Raw genomic sequence first — 20,285 nt, 5'->3', positions numbered from 1 at the left:
TCCCAGCATTCGGAAGGCAGAGGCAGGCGGATCTCTGTGAGTTCAAGGCCAGCCTGGGCTACCAAGTGAGTTCCAGGAAAGGCGCAAAGCTACACAGAGAAACCCTGTATCGAAAAACAAAAACACACACACAAGAAAAAAAAAAAAAAACGAACTAAATAAAAAGCAAAAACATGGTAGGACTGATCGAGGCATGGTGGCTCGTACTATAATCCCAGGGATTGGGAGGCCAAGGCAAGAGGACTGCTGTAAATTCAAGGACACCCTGGTATATACAGTGAGTTGTAAGCTAGCCTGGGCTACAAATGAATAAAATTTAATAATACAGCCAGGCTTGGTGGCACATGCTTGTAATCCTAGCATTTGAAAGAAGAAGGCAGAATGATCAGGAATTCAAGGTTATTCTTGGCTACATATGAAGTTTGAGGCCATCCTGGGCTATATGAGACCAAAAAAACCCTGTAAACCAGAACACAGGCCCATGCTGTGATTCTGGCAATCAGGAGATGGAAGCAGGAGGGTTGTGAGTTTGAGGATCATAGTGTGAATTACATGCCATAATCATCCAGAAAGTAAAAACAAGATGGCTGATTGTTGGGAGTACTCGCTGCCACTCCTGGTGACTTGAGTTTAGTTCCCAGCAACCTACCAGGCAGCTCCACACTAGCTCCAGAAATCCACTGGCCTCAGTGGGCACATGTGCACGCGTACCACACATTCACATAGACACATAAAATTTTTACATCTCTTTTAGTATATGTGCTGCTGAAGCAAGCACAAAATTTTTACATCTTTTAAAAATAAAACTCAGCCAGGCAGTGGTGGCACATGCCTTTAATCCTAGTACTTGTAAGGCAGAAGCAGGCAGATCTCTGAGTTTAAGGCCAGCCTGGTCTACAAAGGGAGTTCCAGGACAGCCAGGTTGTCAGAGAGAGAGAGAGAAACCCTGTCTCAAAAAACCAAGGGAAAAAAATGTTTTTTCTCAAAATAACTTATGTTCATTTATTTACTCACTGTGTAACCCTAGCTAATCTGAAACTGACTCTGTTGACCAAGCTGGCCTTGGACTCACAGAGAGATCTACCTGCTTCTGCCCCCAGGGTGCTGGGATTAAAAAGCATGTGCCACCACTCCTGGATACATTTCTCTGTGTGTGTGTGTGTGTGTGTGTGTGTGTGTGTGTGTGTGTGTGTGTGTGTGTGTGTGTGTGTGTGTGTGTGTGTGTTGGCCATGCTTCCCAAGGCACATGTGTAGAGGTCAGAAGGCAACTTGAGAGAGTCACTTCTTCCATGGTGTGGGTCCTGGGGACCAAACTATGGTCATCAGGCCTGGCAGTAAGTGCCTTAAGCTGCTGAGCCATCTTACTAGTCCCAATATTTGTTAATTTTGAAATAAAAATATAAGCCAGGTACAATGGCACACATGAGTAACCCAGGAATCAGAAGGCTGTGACAGGAGGATCCATTGGGGGTTTTTTTGGTTTTTTTGTTTTCTTCAAGACAGGATTTCTCTGTGTAGGGCTGGTGCCTGTCCTGGATCTCGCTCTGTAGACCAGGATGGCCTCGAACTCACAGAGATCTGCCTGGCCTCGCCTCCCAGTGCTAGGATTAAAGGCGTGCGCCACCACAGCCTGGCTCCCTTGGGTTTTATACCAGCCTGGACAACATAGTGAAACTTGAGACTCTGAAAACAGAAGATGTAATGGCACAAGCCTCTAATCCCAGTACTTAGGAGGCAGAGGCAGGTGGATCTCTGTAAGTTCAAGGCCAGCCTGGCTATACAATGATGAAAAGGCACCTGTAGCAGTGCCAAGAGGTGTGAGTGGAGGCTGATAACTTCAATTTCAGTAGGGACAAGAATACGTACTTGTACTTCAGCTGTAAAGAAGTTCCTCTGAACAGAAATCCCAGCATGCTAGTAGTGGGAACAGTTCTGCATAGCACCTCAGCCCCCAGCTAGTCTCCTGACTCAGTGCTTTGAATAGACATTGTTTGGCCTGTGCTTTAACCCCTTGTCTTGTTCCTGGGTTTCAGAACCATGTCTGCTCAGTACTGCATCTCCTTTGCTGATGTTGAAAAAGCTCATACCAACATTCGAGATTCTGTCTACCTCACGCCAGTGCTCACAAGCTCCATTTTAAATCAAATAGCAGGGCGCAGTCTTTTCTTCAAATGTGAACTCTTCCAGAAAACTGGGTCTTTTAAGGTAACAATCCATTTTGTTTGTCATACTGTTTTCCAGTCTGTTTGTTTTATTCTCCTGTCAACTAATGGGGTGGCTGGAAGTAAACAAATGTCTGTTTGCAGTTGGAAACAAAAGGTTGCACCGTTTTCAAGTCCTGGGTACCAGGTTTATAACGTTGATAATGTCACTTCTTTCACACAACCTAAAGTCCCTTATAATTATGGTCCCATGAATATTGTCTAAATAAGTTAAAGGTATGCACCATCACACCTGGCTGTATTTTTGTTCAGCTGTACAATGTTTTTGTATTTTAAACAGAAGAATCAGAAATAATATTGTCCTTGGCTACATAGCATATTTAGTGACAGCCTGGGCCACATGAGATCCTGTCTTCAATTTTTTATTTTTATTTTTTGAGACAGGGTTTCACTGTGTATAGCTGACTGTCCTAGAACTCACTCTGTAGGCCAGGCTGGACTTGAACTCAGAGATTCACCTGCCTCTGCCTCCCAAATATTGGAATTAACCCAGGTAAATTTTTTTTTAACAAAAGTAAAGCAGTTATAATAATTTACTATAGTGAAAAATACTCTTTAAACTTGGTATAGTTTTAAGTGTACAATGTTTAGTTTACAGTACTATATAGCAACATCTTTAGATCTTCCCAGATCTATCTTCTGTCCCACAAGACACTCACTAAATGTTCTTTAGGGGGATGTGGTAGCTCATCCCTGTAATCCAGCACATGGGAGACTGAAGCAAGAGGGTTAGCAGGAGTTCAGAGCTACTCTGGACTACTGGATTAAGTTCTAGCCCAGCTGAGGCAGCAGAGTAAGACTCAAACAGAAGTGGGCACGGGTGGGAGTTAGCTCAGAGGTTAAGAGCACTAGCTGCTCTCCCAGAGGTCCTGAGTTCAGTTCCCAGCAACCACAAGGTGGCTCACAACCATCTGTAATGAGATCTGGTGCCCTCTTCTGGCTTGCAGGGATACAGGAAGGCACAACAATGTATACATAATACATAAAAAATCTTATTTCTTTTCATAAATAAATCTTTTTTAAAAAAAGTGGGCACGGAAGCCAGAGAAATGGTCCTGCAGTGGAGAGTACTTGTTCCTACAGAGGACCTGGGTTTCAAGTACCCACACAGTGGCTCAAAAACATTTATAACCCAGTTCCAGAGAATCAAACAGGCTCACACATCATATACATAAATTTAAAAAATAAAGGGGAAAATGTCCTGTGTAAGTATTATACCATTTTACCTTTATATATTTTTTCTATTTAGACAAATACCATTGTATTGCAGCTGCATGTAGTATTGCTCAGTATTTCTCCCCCTCCCCCCCTTTTGGTTTTTCAAGACAGGGGTTCTCTGTGAAACAGTCCTGTCCAGGATGTCCTGGAACTCACTCTGTAGACCAGGCTGGCCTCGAACTCACAGAGATCTGCCTGCCTCTGCCTCCCGAGTGCTGGGATTTAAAGGCATGTACCACCACTGCCCGGCATTGCTCAGTATTTTTAACATTCTTCAGTTTATTGCTTAGGAGCAATAGGCTCTATCACATAGCCTGGGTGCACAATGAACAAATGAATTAATTTCTCTGAACACGTCCCCATTGTTAAATGAGGCACCATTTATAATTCACCATCTCTTCCAGATTCGTGGAGCCCTTAATGCCATCAGAAGCTTAATTCCTGACACTTTGGAAGGGAAGCCCAAAGCTGTTGTTACTCACAGCAGTGGAAACCATGGCCAGGCTCTCACCTTTGCTGCCCGACTGGAAGGTACTTCATTTCCTCGGGGTGCAGAATAGTGTCAGAGGAGTGGGGAAATACTCTAATTTCAGTAAGCGGGAGGACAGCTGGGGAAAGGAAGTTTCCAAAGGAATCCGTTTGCTCATAAGGCAGATGATCCAAGTGTCTATCCTCGAAGCTCCTCACACTATCTAATCATGTTCTTCCCCTCCCAGGGATTCCTGCTTACATAGTGGTGCCTCAAACGGCTCCCGACTGCAAGAAACTGGCAATTCAAGCCTATGGAGCCTCTATAGTGTACAGTGAACCGAGTGATGAGGTAAGGAGGGGCGTGTTCAGGTCACAATAGCTTCACCTGACAGACTGTCTGCCTCCCTTGCTGGAGGCTTCTCTTTGCCTCAGCATGGCCAACCCTTTCCCCATCTATCCTTTCTTGATGTCATTAGTCTCAGCTTAATACCACTAAAGCCAGGCATGGTGGCATGTGCCTGTTCTAGAGTTCAGGAGTAAAAGACAGAATGGCAACTTCTAGACCAGCCTGAGCTACAGAATAAGACTTTTTCTCAAAAAATTTAGCAGCTGGAGCTATATGCCTGTAGTCTCAGCACTTGGGAAGTACAGGCAGGCAGATCAGGATTTCAAGGTCATCCTTGGACCCAAGTTCTAAGACTAACCTGAGGACAGACAGACATGGGTAGATTTTATTTTTTGACAGGAGTCTGTCTACATAGAGCTGTCCTGAAACTCTATAGAGACCAAGATGGTCTTGAATTGAGAGGTCCACCTGCCTCTGCCTCCAGAGGACTGGGACTAAAGTCATGTGCATCATGCCCAGTCAGAAATTAAATTTTTCTATGTGCAGTTGTGTTTTGCCTGCATGTATTATGTCTGACGCTGTCAGATCCCCTGAACTAGAGCTACAGACAGTTGTAAGCTGCTGTGTGGCTGCTGGGAATTGAACCCGGGTCCTCTGGAAGTACATACATACATACATACATACATACATACATACATACAGTGCTGTTAACCATTGAACCATCTCCCCAGTCCCAGAAATTAAAAAAAATTTTTTTTTTTTTTTTTTTTGGTTTTTCAAGATGGTTTCTCTGTGTAGCTTTGCGCTGTTCCTGGAACTCACTCTGTAAACCAGGCTGGCCTTAAACTCACAGAGATCCGCCTGCTTCTGCCTCCCAAGTGCTGGGATTAAAGGTGTGTACCACCATTGCCCAGCCAGAAATTAAAATTTTAAAGAAGTTTCACTATGCTCTAACAACCCAATTTTCCTCCCTGGACATCAGTGATTTTGTCTAACACCAGTTTCCTGGCCTCACTCCCCATTCCAGTCTTCCTCAGCTCAGCAAATAGCAACATTTATCTTTCTAGTTTCTCAAGAAAAAAAAAATTCTTTGATAAATTCCAAATACCACATCCAGATAATCTGTCCTCTCAAATTACATGCACACGGGCCATGGTGGCTGGCGAGTAAAACACCTGCTGCCAAACTTGATAACCCAAGTTTAATTCCTGGACCTAAACAGCATTAGGACAGAACTGACTCCCAGTCCTCTAACGCCTGCACACATGCCAAATTGGGTATGATAAAATCTTAAAAAGAAAAGCCAGTTTTACAGTCCAGTTCCTTAACAGCCTCTACCATTACCACCCTGGTCCCATCCAGCATAAGTTCTCACATAGACTCAGTACCCTAGTTTGTCTCTGCTTCCACCCAAGCCCCCTATAGTATGTTTTCAATAGCAACCAACTTGTCCATTCAGACTGTTTTCCACCTCAAAGTTTGAGGATTGTTTTTGATTTGGTACTGGTACCTTGTACATACCAAGCACTCACTCACTATCCCCAGTCACCAAAGTTCCTAGGATGATCTCACCATTCCATCTTTCTGCCAGACCTCCTATATTATCCTCTCCCTTAATAGTTCTTTAGAAAAGCCAAATATTTCTACCTTGTATACCTTCAAACATTTTTTAAAAGATCCATTGCTTGCTGTCACTTAGAAGCCCCTCAGCCACCCAATGAAAAATCTATTTTTTCTCACAAGTACTCAAACATTCCATTTATTTATAAAGAAATATGAAAAATTCATTTTCTTTGAAGTGTTAAGCGACTGAATTATATTTTTGGGGACTCACTATAAGTAAGCTATATTAATGCTACCTTTCAGTCCAGGGAAAAGGTCACTCAAAGAATTATGCAAGAAACAGAAGGCATCTTGGTCCATCCCAACCAGGAGCCTGCAGTGATAGCCGGACAAGGGACAATTGCCCTGGAAGTGCTGAACCAGGTAAAATGCCATCATCCTATCTAGCCACTAGTAAAGTGGTCTTGCTGGATATATAAAACTTTATTAATTGGGCTATTTATAATTTTACTACAGGTTCCCTTGGTGGATGCACTGGTGGTCCCTGTAGGGGGAGGAGGAATGATTGCTGGAATAGCCATTACAATTAAGGTGAGCCAAGTTAAAGGACTTCCTGGATTAGGAATGTAGGACCCACATCACACCACACTGTGGATAGTCACTTACCATTCTACCAAATTACCATTCTTTCATGGCCTCCTTTGTTTCACTGTCCTTTTCATCTATGATATCACAGCATGAAAGCAGTTGACCATGGGTGGCATCCTCGCTCCTTCCCAAGTCCACCTCACTACACTACTGTTCTCCCCAAACTACCAGAACCAGTCATAACTTAGACAATTAAGTCACTTATCAGATACTTTTATTAAAATGCTTCAAGGTCCGATTTCCATTTCCATATATAAGGAAAGACCCTTCTGTAACACAAAAAACATGTGTTGTACATTATGCCTCCTTTAGGTCTGCAGGCAAAGGCTGCCAGTCGGTATACAGCCTCTGTTCCTCTTCACAGGCCCTGAAACCCAATGTGAAGGTATATGCTGCCGAACCCTTGAATGCAGATGACTGCTACCAGTCCAAACTGAAAGGGGAGCTGACTCCCAATCCTCATCCTCCAGAGACCATAGCAGATGGTGTCAAGTCGAGCATTGGCTTAAACACCTGGCCTATTATCAGAGACCTTGTAGACGATGTCTTCACTGTCACAGAGGACGAAATCAAGGTAAGACTGGGAGGAGAAAAACAGCAAGTCTAACTTCGTAGGCAAAAGAAACTATTATGAACAGATAATCAACCAGGTGACCGGTGGCACATGGGCACCCGGACAGTAGCAGAGCTAGGCCCCCAAGTTCTATATGCATACTTTATTAGCAAGCACATACTCATCGCAACAAACCCAAACATCTATTTCATTTGGTGTCCAGCGCTATTTGTTCCAATCATCCTTCCTCCTCTCTGTACCAACAGTATGCAACCCAACTGGTGTGGGAGAGGATGAAACTGCTCATTGAACCCACCGCTGGCGTCGGACTGGCCGCAGTGCTGTCGCAGCATTTCCAGACAGTCTCTCCAGAAGTGAAGAACATCTGTATTGTACTCAGTGGTGGGAATGTAGACTTAACCTCCCTAAGCTGGGTGAAGCAGGCTGAAAGGCCAGCTCCTTTCCAGACTATTTCTGTTTAAATTCATGAGGGAGAGGTTGTCTCTAGATGAAAATTGTTTTCCGTCTTTGCTTTTTATAATTGTTTTCAAAATCCTAATGGAGTATTTCAGTAAGAGTTAGAATTTGGAGACCAAGAAACAGTGTAAACCCCACTCAGTGGAGACATGAGCAGCTGACACAGAAAAGCACAAACTGCCTAGTCACAAGCCAGACTCCCACCCACAGTCCTGACCGCAGTAGAGACAGAATCACACTGACTCCATTACTCCATGTCCACTTCAGAGGCTGTTGAGGAGATCTCACTTTTCACCCATGGTACTGGTTCTGGTACATATGGATCATAAGTCCATTTGGGGAAAACTCGCTTATAGAGGTTCATTAATACTGTATCCTGAGATTTTAGCTTCCCATCAAAACTGCACTTCATATGGCCATGGGTACCTAGAAGGAAAACAGCAAATTGGTCCAAGTAGACACTTTAAACAGTGAACTTTATAGCCCAGTAGTCCATTGGTAACACCAGGGAATCCCATCTCTTACCTAGAGGCTCCTTGATGTGTCCCCTGCGGCCCCACTTGGTTCTCAGTTCCACAGGCTTAAACCACATCACGTCCTCTTAGAATGGAACAGAGACACAAAATAAAACCCCCAGCATCAAGCCAGTCCTCCCACCACAGGGAATCCGACCCCACTCTCCTTCACTCGTGCCTACCTCTGTTGAAGAACATGTAGCGAACTACTGCCATCTTAGTAAAAATTTTGAAAGGATGGCCACTCAGAACAACTCTCTTGATGACCATCCTGTCTGGATCCACTGATAACAGATGACCTGTAGCAATGAGGCTGTGCATTCCTAGGAAAGGAGAGCCACTGTTAATCTACAGGCCAAACCCTTCAGCTACTGCTCTAATCTGGTGTTTGGGTTCTTTGAGGGTTTCTCTGCGTAGCTTTGCTCTAATCTATTTTAAAGACCCACTCAAGATTATCTTGGAGAAATGCACCGTTACCTTTCTGAGGCCACAAGGACTACTGAAAGATATTTCTATTGAGCCAGTCCCCCCAAACCCACCTTAAATATAATACTCCAAGCAACCCCTAATGAAGTGTGCCAACAGGTAAGAACTAGTTATCACCCTGGGCTTACATACCCCCTCAGTGAGTTTGAAATTGGTATTTTTGAAAAACCACCAGTATACCTTACAGTTAAACCCCAGGTTTAATTACAGAAAAGTAATGGTCCTAGTAGGTTCATTATTTACCATTTGGAAGTCAACATACCATTGCTTCTCTGCTTGAAAAGTAGCACAGATGCAGGAGGAAAAGTGATTGGCGCAAACACTGTCACCACTAGGGCCGCATCAGCAGTCAAGAATCTCTGAAATTTATGTTTATCAGCTTCCAACGGAAGGGTCCCAAATAAATAGAAAGAAGAGCGAAAAGCCTTTTGAGAAACCAGAAAGCAATCCAAAGGCTGTTAGGAGCTATGGTGCTGCCACACATAGCCCCACCTTTTAAAATTATAGTAAAGGAGATCAAGCATAGGGCTGTGTACACACTAAGTGCTCTGCCATAGATCTGCGTCATAGTCTCAGCCTAACTGTAACTTAATCAAAAGCAGTGGTGTTTAAGATTCATGTTTTTGTCTGGGTATATCCTCATGGTGTGTGGGTGTGCATGTGCAGGTGCCTCTAAGCTGACCAGTGTGGCTACTGGGAATTGAACCCAGGTCCTCTGCAAGCCCCAGTCTGTTTTGTTGAGACAGGGTTCATGGATTACAATATACCTTCCTCCATCTCTCAAGGGCTAAGATTACCAGCTTCATCTTGTGTTTCTCTACACTACTAACTCTCAGACTTTTTTTTCCCTGAATTAATACAACTAAAAGAGAAAACCTGGTCCCATCAGTGATTTTTTTCAACTGGAGACAGAATCAGAGCTTAGACTATGGCTGGCATTGAAAGAGTCCTCCAGGTGATCTGATCTCACTACAACCAATACTTTTACTCAGACTGACTGTGCAGCAACCTAGAAAGCCAAGCTCTTGTGTGCTGGGTACAGGACAGTAAGCTAGCAGAAAAGCTCTGTTCATCTGTAACACAGCTGCTACATTCTTAAAATAATAAAAGCTTTTTATTAATACATTTTGGTTTTTGGGGGTGTGGGGGCATATTGCTACAGCACTAGGGTAGAAGTCAGGGGACAGTTCTCCCCTTCCATCATGCAGGATCAAGGCACCCACTGAATGTAGGTCCTCAGGTTCAGCTCCCAATTACTTTCTATTCCAGCTACTCAGGTACATCAGTGTGCCTTCCTAACACCATGCCAGCTGGGCATGGTAGTGTACCCCTCACCATAGTCCACCATTCTGAAGATCAAGGAAGGCCAGCTTGGGCTACATATTAAGACCGTGTCTCTCAACTCTCACAAGACAATCATACACAATATAGTTAGATACTTAATAACAAACAGGCATAATAATAATAATAACAATAATAATACTGGGAGGTAAAGGTTGGAGAACCCAAAGTTCAAAGCCCTCTTTAACCCTGTTTCAAAGAGCCCCCCCCCAATCAAGACATGCCATGTTTCAGTAAAACTTTGTTTACAAAATGATGTGATAGAGGAGAAAATTTACCCAGAGCACCAATTATGCTGTCACCATCTCTGTCTCCTGTCACTGAAAGGCAAGTGAGCTATAATACTGTTCAAAAGCAGGCAACACATACTCCTAAAGCTACCAACTCTGGTTTAACACCTACTCTGGAACAACACTCAGAGCAGAGAAGCCTCAGTACAACACAGTTTGCATCACTGGGATGCTTCAGACAGGTTCAGACATCTTGAAAGAAACATCATCGGCTCCTACGTCATTAGAGTACTGAAACTCGCTCACCCAGAGACTTGCGAGTTTCACACTGTACTCCACCTTCAAGCCTAAGACAGCAGGCGACAGACCCCAGAGCTTTGTGCTAACCTGCTGTGTGCTGAGAGAATAAAGGTGAGGCTCGGAAGCGCCTGAATCCACAATGGAAAATCAATTCTTCCTTGGCCTTCACGGGTTCTGTGTTGCCAGGGTTCCGACTCACCACCATGTTCAATACTGACATCTGAGGACCAAATAAAAAATGTTTCATAATCTAGGCATACAACGGCCTAACCTGAAAGGCAAGCCAAACAAACATTAGTTTTACTCTAAGAACTGACTGTGCTAGTTAATGACATCATACAGACGTCATATAAATAATCCTTTTTACCTACCACCAACTGACATTACAGGTGATACAGGCCTTATCAGTGCTTCCACACACATGTCTAAGCTAACTTACTGGTCCACTTCTAACATTATAAAAGCTAAGCCATAGTGAATGACCTTCACATTGCCCGATCACCATATAGCCTCCCAACCATAATCATCCAAGCCTCCACAACCTTTACAGAGCTGTCCCACTCCTAGTGTGCATGACTACTGGCCACCTAGAGAACAGATCTTTACACTGGCATAAACATTTACTTTTAAGACTGCTAGCCCCAGGCAGGAGAGATGGCTCAAAGGTTCAGAGCACAGACTGCTCTTCTAGAGGTCCTGCGTTCAACTCACAGCACCCACACGGTGGCTCACAACCATCTATATAATAAGATCTGGTGTCCTCTTCTGGCCTGCAGGCAAAAACACTTATACAGTATACATAATGAATAAATCTTTAAAAAAAAAAAAAAGCCAGGCGGTGGCGCACGCCTTTAATCCCAGCACTCAGTAGGCAGAGCCAGGCGGATCTCTGAGTTCGAGGCCAGCCTGGGCTACAGAATTCCAAGAAAGGCTCAAAGCTACAAAGAGAAACCCTGTCTCAAAAAACCAAAAAAAAAAAAAAGACTGCTTGCTACCATTCTGATCTAAAAAAAACATACTTAGGGAAGTCTCAGAACCACAGACTGCATCACTGAGATGCTTCAGACAGGTTCAGACATCTTGGGCTTAACCATCATTGACTTCTCTCTATTCTGATTCCTCAATCAAAATGGTAGCCTTTCACCCCAATGAGCAAAATGTTGTACACCTTGGAAAAATATTTGGAACTCTGCCATTTCCCCACAAAACACTGATTTACCTTCTGTTCATACGGTAGTAAAGAAAATGCAATCAAGGGCGCTCCTTGCCTGAAATACTTAACCACTGAGACAGGGACATCAGAGACATGGAGTGTGACATACCAGCCAACCTGCCAGAAAGACGCACAAGACAATCGCAGGGTTACCCTTAATGTCCCAATAGTGACAAACCTTTCTCCAAATACACGCCAAGTGTCATCATTCACAGATGTGTCAACCACCCAGATTCACCTTCTCAGTTAATTATCTCTGATCCCTCTTTGTTCCCAAACGAGGAAGAAGACAAATTACAAGGTGGACAAGGCAGATACCTCAGCTCCTTCGGCTTCTTTTTCCTCAATCTGTTTAAAGATTCTTTTTCTAGTATTAATAAAATTCTGAAACTGAAAGATCCGAGCATAATCTCGAGGAAGGTTTTCCTTAGGGTCCCAAGGAGATGTCCTGAAGCTCTTGAGGCCTCTATATTTCTGAAATCTAGAACACAGGTTTTTAAAGAAAGAGGTTTAGATGGTGCTTCGTAAGACTCACCTCACATGGTCAATGCTCTAGCTTTTTCAAAGTATTTTTATCTAGGAAAGTAACTCAGTGATATAATGCTTAGTTAGTATACACACCCTGGGTTCAATCCCCAGCACAGCACCACAAACCACACATGCCTTGAAGTCTTTTATATACCTGTAGTACAAGCACTGGGGAGGCTGGGACAGGATCATGTGTTCCATGTCTGCCTGAGCTACAAAGCGAAACAGTCTGAAACTAAAAATTACTCAGTAGAAATCAAAACATCCTAATGAGTTAAAACTGGGCAAGGAAATATACAGGAAGATCCAGAATACCTTGCTCTACGTGAGACCTCAACTCAGGCTTTCCACAGGAGACAGATATATAGTGCCCGCCTGGTGCCTATCAGGGAATGTGGTCTTCAACCTGCCTTAGAACTCTAATACCCAACACGGACACTCGCTTTTAGTCAGGCTTACTTCAAGAAAAATCACCTACATTTTCTTGCCTTTTTCCCTCCCTTGGTTTTTCAAGACAGGGTCTCTCTGTATAGTCCTGGCTAACCTAGAACTCACTCTGTAGGCCAGGCTGGCCTCAAACTCAGAGAACCGCCTGTCTTTACCTCCCGAGTACTGGGATTTAAAGGTGTGTGCCACCATTGCCTGGCCTTCTTACTTTTATGAGCATTTATTCAAAACACACACTCTTACTTCCCCAAATTCATTCTTTTGAGCATTTACTCCTGCAAGGAATATTTGCTAATTAACCTAGGTATGTCTGTTTCACTAGGGCCCTCTGAACCTTGACTGTGTTGCTGCTTCTCAGATAGCATGTTAGCTCTTCAAGGACAAGGACAATATTTTTTTTCATTTGCTTCCTGCTCCCAATAGTACTAACCGAATTCTAGCAGCCACATCACGGGGAGTATCAATTTCATCTGGAAACATCTCTTCCAATCTTTCTTGTTTATATTTCTCCAACATTCTCTCCTCAGCCTCTTCATCTACTTTCTCGTCATAGAGATCATCACGCACAGACTCCCCTAGAGTCATAGTTTCACATTCCTCCTCTTCCTCCTCACCACTCTCATCCTGTAAAACGAGGGATCACAACTATGCATTATGAAACACACTTGTAGTCTTAGCATTTGGGAAGGTGAGGCAGGAGATTCATTAGGAGTTTGATGGCAGCTGGGTGACAGAGTAAGAAAAAAAAAGTAACAACCCCAAACAAGGCAGAGGACATAGCTCAACTGGTAGAGTGCTTTCCTAGCACACATAAAGCTCTGGGGTGGATCCCCAGTACTGCCTAAAACGGGGCAGATTTCACATGCCTGTACATCAACACCTGGGTTCAAGGTCATTCTCAGCTAGAGTTCTAGACGAGCCTGAGATTCATAAGACTATACCCCCAGCCCCCGCCTCAAAAAAAAAAAAAAAAAATCATAGCACCAACAAGGTGGCTCAGTGAGTAAAGGCACTTGTTTCCAAATGACCTCCTTTCTAGACCTGAGTCCTATACAGAGAACTCAAATATGGAAAGGGAGAAATGACTCAGTAAGCTGTCCCTGACTGCCTCCCACCCCCCACCCCCACAAGAAAGCCCTGGGTATAGTAATAAAACTTGGGAGGCAGAGGAAGGTGGATCTCTGTGAGTTCAAGGGCAGCCTGGTCTACAGTGAGTTCTAGAACAGAGCAAAATAGTGAAACTCTATCTCAAACACCTCCCTGCCAAAGACATACACCCTAAAAACAATATGGGGGGTGTGGTTCCTAGGGGTGTGGTTCATATGGTAAAGTACTTCCCTAGCATTTGTGAAGCCCTGGTAATTGATTCCACATCAAAAACTAAGACACAGGATGCCAGAGTATCTCTATAATCCAGGCAGTGGGGACGTAGAGGCAGAGGCAGGAGATTAAGCTTAGAGTTCAAAATCATTCTCTGATACATACTGAGTTCAGGGCTAATACATGGGATACATGAGAACTTGTCAGAAAAAAAGGACAAAACTACCCAACAACAATAATAAAATGATGTGCCAAAGCCTTCAACAACAACAACAAAACCAAAACAATCAATCAATCAACCAAAACAACAAAAACAAAACTAAAAATCACATGCCTATGATCCTAGCTCTGGGAAGATGGAGGAGGGTTGCTTGAGTTCAAGGTCAGTTATGGGCTAATAAGACTATCCTAAAAAAATTGCAGGTATTTCAGCAGAAACCTACCCATCTCTACCCCAACAGCAACCTCTTATGCAGTCCTGCTGGGTACAGGCACCAGGAAGCCTAGTGGGCTCTAACATAGGATTTTTTGTTGTTTGTTGAATCATGCTTCACATGGGCTCTGGGAATTCAAACTCTAAGTCCTAACATTTATGTGGCAAGTACTTTCTTTACACAAAATAAACTAACAAGAGAGGAAGTCATAAAAACATCCTTTCCGTAATTATAGCCATTCTTTTTTGGGGGATTTTTTTGTTTTGTTTTCTTTTGTTTTAGACACCATTTCTCTGAAGCTTTGGAAATTACAGCCACTCTTAGGCAGCTGGCTTCACATAGCCACATTTCTGAAGTTGTACACACAGGCGGCCCGGCGGCCCGTTTTCTTACCTGAGACTCCTCTTCCATAAAACCTTCATGTTGCAGATCATCATACTCATCGCCTTCCTCACCACTCTCATCACCTTCGTCCAAAATCCATTCAGCCTGGTAACTGGACGTTCCTTTAGGGACCTTCTTTACCACCCTGGAACGTTGCTTCAGTAAGTCTGTGAAGCCCAGACGGTTCATCAATCCACACTATTATATACTAATTACACTTCCTTCTGTATTCTCACCTGTGCAGACACTGCTGCCAACGTGAGAAAACAGCAGTCACACGAGAACAGACTACCTCCAAATTTAATTCAGCTGCCTCGGTTAGCAACCAATACACAGCTAAATAAACCCTGTAATGGACTTAATATCATTTATTATTTAAAAAGAAGAGCCAAGTGATTTTGAGAATGGAAGCAGAGCTGTGCCCAGTGTTTGCTTAGTACAGTCATGTAGTATCTGAACTCCAGCCACTTCCTCATCCAGCCCTTTAAGCAAGCAGTGACCAAGTAAAGAACTACTAACATGTTTGCTACCACTGACCATTTGCCTCATCCAGTTCCTCCTCAGTAGGCCAGGTTTGCTCCCCTTCCATTGGATCTGGAAAAACCTCTGTTTGTAAAGTTTCCTGTTGATCAGGGTCTGCTTTCATCAGAACCTTAAGGTCTTCTTCCATGTCAGCTACAGCATCTGTAGTACAAATCTAAACCAAAAGCAGGTAACAGCCTATCACACATTAACCAAGTCTGGTAAATCGAACAGTAACCCAAGAGATCCACAAATTAAACAGAAAATCAAAACATACCAAAATTTCCAAATGGCTGTCTTCTAGCATTTCAACTCTGCTCCCCTGATTAACTCTTGAGATCATTTCTAAGAAAATCTGACAACACTCTCCTACCTGTTTATTACACTCCCTTTCAAACTGCTCTCTTCAGAATTCAAATCAACCCTGCATGATGTTGCACACCTTTATCTCAACGCTTCATTGGCAGAAGCAGGCTGATCTCTGCAAAGTTTGAGGCCAGCCTGTTCTATACAGTATGTTCCAGGCCAGCCATTGCTACATGGTGAGGTCCAGTCTTTAAAAAAAAAAAAAGTTCAAAGAAATCCTCTACTCCATCACTATACCTAGGTTCACATAGTCCCCAAGATATTCTTTCACTCTGTGAAGTTCATAAGCTAGTCATTCTTCCAAACACTTGGTTGACTGTGCTCTCCTATGTAGCTTGCTAGTGTACTCTCAATTTACACAGGTCTGCACCTGCTCCTACACATCTGGTACTACACATCTGCTACTACGTTACTATACATATGCTACTACATGCTACTATATTTCTTAAATTCACAAGTGTTCGTTAATTTTTTCCCCAATTCAAATAAATTCTGAGAAAAGAGTCCACATCTGCCACAAAGGCAGAGCCAACTGTGCGGAATACATAGAAAGTAATGGATAAATACAACTGATCAACATTTCTAATTGTCTATTGCCTTACATTTCAAACTAGCAGTCTCCTCACTTGCCTAAGTGTGCAAAAACTATCTTCTCTGAAAATTAAATTTTCCATCCTGTGCCAAGTTATATATACAAATATACATTCTTTTTTAAAAAAAGGGGGGGGGGCTTGGGGATTTAGCTCAGTGGTAGAGCACTTGTGTAGCGAGCACGAGGCCCTGGGTTCGGTCCTCAGCTCCTAAATAAATAAATAAATACTCAAAAAAAAAAAAAAAAAAACAGAAGCCAGGCAGTGGTGGCACACACCTTTAGTCCCAGAACTTGGAAGGCCAAGGCAGGTGGTGGATCTGTGTGAGTTCAAGGCCAGCCTGGTCTACAAACCAAGTTCCAGGATAGCCAGAGCTACACAGAGAAACCCTGTCCTGGAAAACAACAAAAAAAAAACAAAACAGTCTGGGCCCCAAACTCAATAACCTGAGTCTAATCCTCTGGGCCCACAAGGTAGGAGAGAACCAACCCTGGCAAGTTGTCCCCTGCCCTCCACACCAGTAATATGCTCCCTCTCCAGCATACAAACATAAATTCTGTTTAAAAAAAAAAAAAAAAAGTTAAAGCCAACAATTTTGGGCAAGGAATGTAGCCAAGTAGTAGAGTGCCTGCCAAGGCCTGGGTTCGATTCACAGGAATGAAAACCCTATCCACCTTACCTCCATTGCCATGTTCGGTTTCTTCTGGGACTGAATCACTTTAGGATTTAAAGGGAAGGGGTCCACAGGGGCATCTATCTGATTCATTTGGAAATCACCATGTCCAACAATATGTAGCAAACTATTTACATTCAGAGTCCTTCCGCGAACATAGCCTGAGATTTTCAAGGTGCCCACTAAGTTGCTCTCCTCACTAGGCACAAAGTCAGCAACATGGGCAAACAAGTAAGCTCGCCGATCTCGAAAAGCAAGATGCCGCTGCTTCTGGTTCGCCAACTGTCTAAGGAGCATAGCTGCCTGCTGTGGCGTGTCCAGCAACAGGACTTCATCCTCGGAAAAGCGTTTCAGCACTATTTTACTTAGCTTCTTCTTGGCATCTATGTGTTTCTTTAGTGGGAGGCCAGAAAACCCCTGGACAGCAAGCGCTGAAAGAAGAGAAAGGAAGAACTTAGTGACGGACTGCTTCACTACTGGAAAATTCATTTCCAATCACAACAACCCAACGGTCACTGGGAAACTCAAGAGTTGGCTAACACTAATGAAACGTCAAAATGAAGTACATCTTCCCAGTTTTTCTCTGGGCAAGAGCAGCCCAGATACAAAAATTCTCTAAGCCAGATGGTGGCGGCACATGCCTTTAACACCACTGTTTGGGAGGTAGAGACAGGCAGATCTCTGTAAGTTAGGTCAGGCTGGTCTACAAAGTGAGTTCCAGGACAGCCAGGGTTGATACACAGAGAAACCCTGTCTCAAAAGAAAATAATAATAATAAGTTGTTTTAAAGTAATAAAAAAAAAAAGCTAACTTTCTTTGCTGGTCTCCAACACTACAACACACTTACTGTAGGTGGGAAGGCCCTGAGCAAAGAGGCAAGACAGACAGTAATCCCCAGTGCTGTCCCAGCCCTCTAGTGGATCCAGGAGGAACAGGATGGTATCAGCAACTTTCGCCATGTCTAAGACAGTATGCAGATCCCCTGGAAACAAGAAGACACAAAGCATAGGAGGTAGAACATTATAATCAAAACACAGAACTACTTAAACATAATGTCAGAAAAATACTGGATATTCTAACCTGGTCTTGCATATGTGAAAAACCAGCGACGCCTCACTACTTGGCTTAGAAGCATAAAGCCTTGGGTGCTTCCGAATTCATTCACGTACACTGTTCCCAAGACTTCATTCTGAAGTAGTGTAAATGCCTCTGGGAGGGAAATCCTGTCGTGCAGAGGCACCACGAGCACCTGATGAGGAGGCCCATCCTTGCTGCCCAGCTGCCTTTTCTCTGCCAGAACCTGGCAAAACAAAGGTTCAGAGACTATCTCATCCATTTGCTTCACTATTACATCTTCAAAAACACAGATGCTGCCTCGCCAAAGCACAACCCCCAACCTCTTTGTTGGCTTGTAAAAGTAGCAAGGGAACTTTAACGTAAAACATTAGAAAACTTCAGAATAGCTGGGTGTCGTAGGCCAGGTCTTTAAACTGAGTGCTCAGGAGGCGAGCACAATCAACCTACTTGAGAGTTCTAGGCCAGCAAGGGCTGCATAGTGAGACCCTTTGCTAAAACAAACAAACAAACAACAAAACAAGCCGGGCGGTGGTAGTCCACGCCTTTAATCCCAGCACTCTGGAGGCGAAGGCAAGAGGATCTCTGTGAGTTCGAGGCCAGCCTGGTCTACAGAGTAAGTTCCAAGACAGGCTCCAAAACTATACAGAGAAACCCGGTCTCGAAAAAAAAAAAAAAAAAAAAAAATACAACAACAACAAAAAAGCCCAGTAGTGGTGACACACGCCTTTAATCCCAGCACTTGGGAGGCAGAGGCGAGTTCGAGGTCAGCCTGGCCTACAAAACTAGTTCCAGGACAGCTAAGGCTGTAACACAGTGAAACCCTGTCGGGGGGAGGGGGGGAGAGAAGAAAAGGAAAAAAAGAAAACATGATAATCAGAATACCCTGCAGAAGAACAGCAGGCCAAATAAATGAAGCTACCCAAGAAAAGCATTCTCTTGTTAAAGGCCACGTATACACGCTGTCAGGTTTGGCAGGGCCTCGGAGACTAAAAAGAGCACGGCCTGAAGGAACCCTGGGTTTACTCTCCATTTTCGGGCCATTTCTAGTTTGAGGTACTCATTACCCAAGTAAAACCATTCCCACGCCGCACCGTGTCCCCGCCCCCACTCGTCTCACCGCCTCCCGTTTCTGCTTTCGCAGCTGGTTGGCACGATGCCTCTGGTCTACTCGGCTGAGCTGCTTCTTCGCCTTCTTGCACAAGACTTTCGGTCCTACACGGCCTGGAGGGCAGATCAGAAGTGGCCATGTTCTGTTCCGCACCGTGAGGCTGACCAACAGGAACCTTTCTGCGCTCCTAGCAAAGAGCGCTTGGCAAGGGTCCCAAGTCTAGCCTCGGTCTGGGCACGGCTAAGCAAGCCGCCCTCCTCCCTCCTCCGTCTACTCACCCTTGCTGCCCACGTGTGCGGACCCACCACCGCTGTGCCGCCCGCCTTTATGAGCTTTATTCTGCTGCTTCAGCGGGCCGGAGCGGTGAGCCGCCATCGTGCGGGCCACATGCAGCCGAGGAAGCACTACTTCCGGGAGGAGCCGCGCGCTTCCGGCCCCGGGGCAGGACCTCAGTCCCGGACGGACTCGCGCGCCTTCTCGCGAGGTTTTTTCCCGCTAGCCAGCGAGCCCGGGGGTGCCTGAGTCCCCGCAAATACGTCGTGGCAACTTTTCCCACGCTGCAGTCCACTGACGGGGGCCGGCTGAGAGGCTCCGGCCCTTGACACAGGGACCTATTTTGCGAGCATATTCCAATTTTTGCACGCTAAAGTGGTATCACGTGGGAAGAAATAAAAGTCCTCCTGTCACGTAGATTTTGCACGCCGCGCTCTCCGGTCCCGTTGATTTCTATAAGGTGATAAAGTTTTGTAACTGAGTAACCGTTTCTTCCCCCGATTACTCTTGATTTCCAACGCGAATCACTTGACATGGGTTTCGCCTCACCCTCGCCGGCTCCGTCCCAGCCGGTCTCTTAACTCCACCTCGTGCCCCCCTCTTCCCACCAATCTGCAAGATGAGCCAAGCGGGACGTGAGACCCTGCGGAGGGGGAGCGCTTCCTCTTGCGCTCGGGCTCCGGTTCTCCGTCGCTCGCGGCTGGATTCTTGCTGCTTCTCTCCCACAAGCTCTGCAACTAAGAGCGAGTGACGGGCCACGGGATTCGGAGGAATGAGCAGACCAGATTCGAACCACGGGAACCCAGGGCCGGGAACCCTGGGCTCCTCCCTCGCCCCTCTCCGAGGGGCCAGAAGTCGGGAGCAGTCACCGAGGTTGAAGCCAGCCCAGACCCAAGCAAGCCCCCTTTCCAGAAAGTCCGCCGCTCCGGGCCGAGGAGCTGCCTCCCAGCGCTCACAATGCGGGTTCGCGCCCTCGGGGC

At 44.8% G+C, this 20,285-nt stretch overlaps 2 protein-coding genes and 2 non-coding genes across 17 annotated transcripts in view; 1 reads left to right on the top strand and 3 right to left on the bottom strand.

Moving 5' to 3' along the window:
* Srr (serine racemase) overlaps positions 1-7,536 on the top strand; it is a 23,060-nt gene extending 15,524 nt beyond the window's left edge. For 12 of the 13 annotated variants that reach the window (XM_042282392.2, XM_015996170.3, XM_006977375.4 and 9 more), the window contains 7 exons: positions 2,034-2,205; positions 3,845-3,971; positions 4,157-4,260; positions 6,124-6,243; positions 6,337-6,411; positions 6,833-7,042; positions 7,288-7,536. In XM_042282392.2, the coding sequence (XP_042138326.1) occupies positions 2,038-2,205; positions 3,845-3,971; positions 4,157-4,260; positions 6,124-6,243; positions 6,337-6,411; positions 6,833-7,042; positions 7,288-7,503 (1,020 nt within the window). In that variant the 5' untranslated portion in view covers positions 2,034-2,037 and the 3' untranslated portion in view covers positions 7,504-7,536. Of the gene's footprint in view, positions 1-2,033; positions 2,206-3,844; positions 3,972-4,156; positions 4,261-6,123; positions 6,244-6,336; positions 6,412-6,832; positions 7,076-7,287 lie in introns of those variants that run through there. The other variant, XM_076542889.1, reaches the window with a different exon arrangement.
* Tsr1 (TSR1 ribosome maturation factor) lies at positions 6,666-20,285 on the bottom strand. 2 transcript variants are annotated; one of them, XR_013041741.1, is made up of 16 exons: positions 19,855-20,232; positions 19,311-19,758; positions 19,042-19,145; positions 17,928-18,147; positions 17,695-17,829; positions 16,854-17,278; positions 15,234-15,393; positions 14,706-14,863; positions 12,989-13,182; positions 11,902-12,064; positions 11,590-11,700; positions 10,458-10,590; positions 8,762-8,924; positions 8,196-8,336; positions 8,024-8,098; positions 6,666-7,924 (listed from the first exon to the last, which is right to left on the bottom strand). XR_013041741.1 is itself a non-coding variant. In XM_006977376.4 (16 exons), the coding sequence occupies exons 2-16, from the start codon at positions 19,405-19,407 to the stop codon at positions 7,746-7,748; spliced, it is 2,412 nt and encodes an 803-aa protein (XP_006977438.1). In that variant the 5' UTR covers positions 19,408-19,758; positions 19,855-20,285; the 3' UTR covers positions 6,666-7,745. The 2 variants fall into 2 exon arrangements, 1 of the variants encoding a protein (XP_006977438.1); XM_006977376.4 differs by having other exon boundaries at positions 8,762-8,878; positions 19,855-20,285.
* Positions 10,259-10,350, bottom strand: LOC121831926 (small nucleolar RNA SNORD91 family). Its single transcript, XR_006075521.1, has one exon. It is a non-coding gene; the product is annotated as a small nucleolar RNA SNORD91 family (small nucleolar RNA).
* Positions 11,388-11,478, bottom strand: LOC121831927 (small nucleolar RNA SNORD91 family). Its single transcript, XR_006075522.1, has one exon. It is a non-coding gene; the product is annotated as a small nucleolar RNA SNORD91 family (small nucleolar RNA).

This window comes from Peromyscus maniculatus, chromosome 8 (assembly GCF_049852395.1).
Source record: "Peromyscus maniculatus bairdii isolate BWxNUB_F1_BW_parent chromosome 8, HU_Pman_BW_mat_3.1, whole genome shotgun sequence".
In the NCBI taxonomy this organism is placed as follows: domain Eukaryota; kingdom Metazoa; phylum Chordata; class Mammalia; order Rodentia; family Cricetidae; genus Peromyscus; species Peromyscus maniculatus.
The sequence above is the reverse complement of the archived record's forward strand: the minus strand, read 5'-3'. Positions and strand labels throughout refer to the sequence as shown.

Bases quoted from the DNA above. Each gene is read 5' to 3' on its own strand.
- Tsr1 (XM_006977376.4), bottom strand. From the start codon at position 19,407: ATGGCGGCTCACCGCTCCGGCCCGCTGAAGCAGCAGAATAAAGCTCAT. The intron at 15,394-16,853 runs GTAAGGTGGATA...CTTTTGGTTTAG, and splicing joins AACCGAACATGGCAATGGAG to ATTTGTACTACAGATGCTGT. The intron at 8,337-8,761 runs GTATGTTGACTT...CTCCTTTCCTAG, and splicing joins TTTCAAGCAGAGAAGCAATG to GAATGCACAGCCTCATTGCT.